The 1,788-nt window shown below is 64.7% G+C and overlaps 2 protein-coding genes across 2 annotated transcripts in view; both read right to left on the reverse strand.

The window, feature by feature from the left end:
• LOC119592272 (mucin-19-like) overlaps nucleotides 1-1,788 on the reverse strand; it is a 37,107-nt gene that overhangs the window by 1,226 nt on the left and 34,093 nt on the right. Inside the window, exon 6 of the mRNA XM_037941102.1 lies at nucleotides 9-1,698. Coding sequence (XP_037797030.1) covers nucleotides 9-1,698 — 1,690 coding nt within the window. The remainder of the gene's footprint in view (nucleotides 1-8; nucleotides 1,699-1,788) is intronic.
• Nucleotides 1,572-1,788, reverse strand: part of LOC119592473 — a gene marked incomplete in the record, with an annotated part of 52,011 nt that continues 51,794 nt past the window's right edge. Inside the window, 1 exon segment of the mRNA XM_037941301.1 lies at nucleotides 1,572-1,788. Within this exon segment, the coding sequence (XP_037797229.1) occupies nucleotides 1,615-1,788 (174 nt within the window).

A 1,788-nucleotide genomic window follows, 5' to 3' on the forward strand; every position in this document is an offset into this window, starting at 1 on the left:
TCGGGTGCACCCCCGCCGTGCCCGCCGCCGTCGTGGTCACGGTGATCGAGGCGAAGGCCGTCGAGCTGGCGGAGGCAGCGCCGTTCTTCGGCAGGCCGTTCGCCGCGCTCGCGCTGGGCGCGGCGGCGGACCCTGCCGAAGGGGGGTTCGCTGCGCCGGCGGAGGTGGTCCCCTGCTTTGTTTGCAGTCCCTGCTGACGCTTTGGCAGAGCTGACAGCTGTGTTGTCACCGGCTGACGACGGACTCGAACTGGATGTTGTTTTTGTGGCTGTATTCTTTGTAGAGGCGCCGGCTTTGCTGGAGTTTACTGTTGCTGTCTTACTAGGGACAGCTGCAACCGCAGTGGACGTTCCCGAAGTACTTCTGCTTGTAGCCGCTGACGTATTTTGACTGTTTGTAACAGCTGTGGTTCTGCTGGGAGCAGCGGTTGTGACTTTGCTTGAAGTTGAAGCTGTAGAGTTTCTTGCAGTGGTTGTGGTGACTGACGTTGATGTTGTAGTACTGTTAGAAGAAGCGACTGTTGTATTTTTGGAAGTCACTCCCGTCGTGTTACTTGACGTGGTGACTGAGCTGTTATTGCTGGTAGTTACTTTGGTATTGTTTGACGCTGCAGATTTCGTGTTGGTGGAGGCTGCAGCCTTTGCATGGGTGGAGGGAGCAACTGAGGCATTGGAGGAAGCAGTCTTCGCAGCGCTGGTGTTGACCGTGGTGGTAACTTTGGTGCTGTCCGATGTAACTACCGTTTTTGGAGGAGACGATGAACTGGATGATTTAGAAACATAATTATTGGCAGTTAAATTTGACGAATCAGCGGCCGTAGAAGACGTGGCGGGCTGTGGCTTCTTCTGGGCGTTATCGGACGCAGCAGCGCTGACTGTGCTTCCCTTGGCCGACGGCGCAGCTTCCTTCCCGCCACTGGTCTCGTCTTTGCTGCTTCCGGAGGGCGCGTCCTCCACTCCGCTCTGAGCATTCACGCTCGCCGAGGCCGAGACGCCACCTTCGCCTTTGCCACTCGCGCCCGGGGCCTCGCCGTCGGGCGCCGTTCCGGGAGCTTGCGACGCGCCGCCTCCGCCGGCCGGGAAGGAGAGGCCGATGGCGGCCGGCGAGGAGTCGCTCCGAGCGTGCGCCGGCAGGAGCGCCTCGCCGTGCGGCTGGGCGAGCGCCGACGAGAGGCTGCTGACGGGGGGCGACTGGGCGCTCGAGGGGTCGGGGCGGACGCCCGCGCCCGAGGGGGAGGTTTCGCTGCGGGCGCGGGCGGAGGAGGAGGCCTGCGACGCCGCCTGTACCGCCTGCGTGATCTGCTTCATGGTTGACGGGCGCTTGTGGGCGACGAAGGGCTGGCGGAAGTTGATGGGCGTGAGGATGGTCGAGGTGATGGGCATGTAGCCCTTGGGCATGTTGGGCGCGGACGGGCTGCGGGTGAGGCTGGGGCCGCAGGGCGTCGGGGGGCCGCTGGACACCGGGGACACCGGGATGGCGCTCGCCAGGATGGAGCGCGCGCGGTGCTTCGCCGACTTCTCGTCCTCGATCAGCCCGACGCCCTTGGCCGCCAGCGGCTGCAGGTTGCCCAGCACCTTCGGCCTCGCGCCCATCGCCTCGTACTTCTTCTTCTCGTCAGCGACGCCGCCGACGCCGCCCGTCTTGGATTCGGCAGAGGGGGCGCTGCCCGCCTGTCGAGAGGCCCCTGCTCTCCTCCTGCTTCAAGGACCCGACGTGGGGCGCGGGCGGCTCCTGCTTCTGCGCCGCCGGCGTCTTGTCCGCGGCCTTTCCGAGCGCCGCCTGGCCCCC

The sequence above is a fragment of the Penaeus monodon genome, chromosome 30 (genome assembly GCF_015228065.2).
Source record: "Penaeus monodon isolate SGIC_2016 chromosome 30, NSTDA_Pmon_1, whole genome shotgun sequence".
Lineage (NCBI taxonomy): Eukaryota > Metazoa > Arthropoda > Malacostraca > Decapoda > Penaeidae > Penaeus > Penaeus monodon.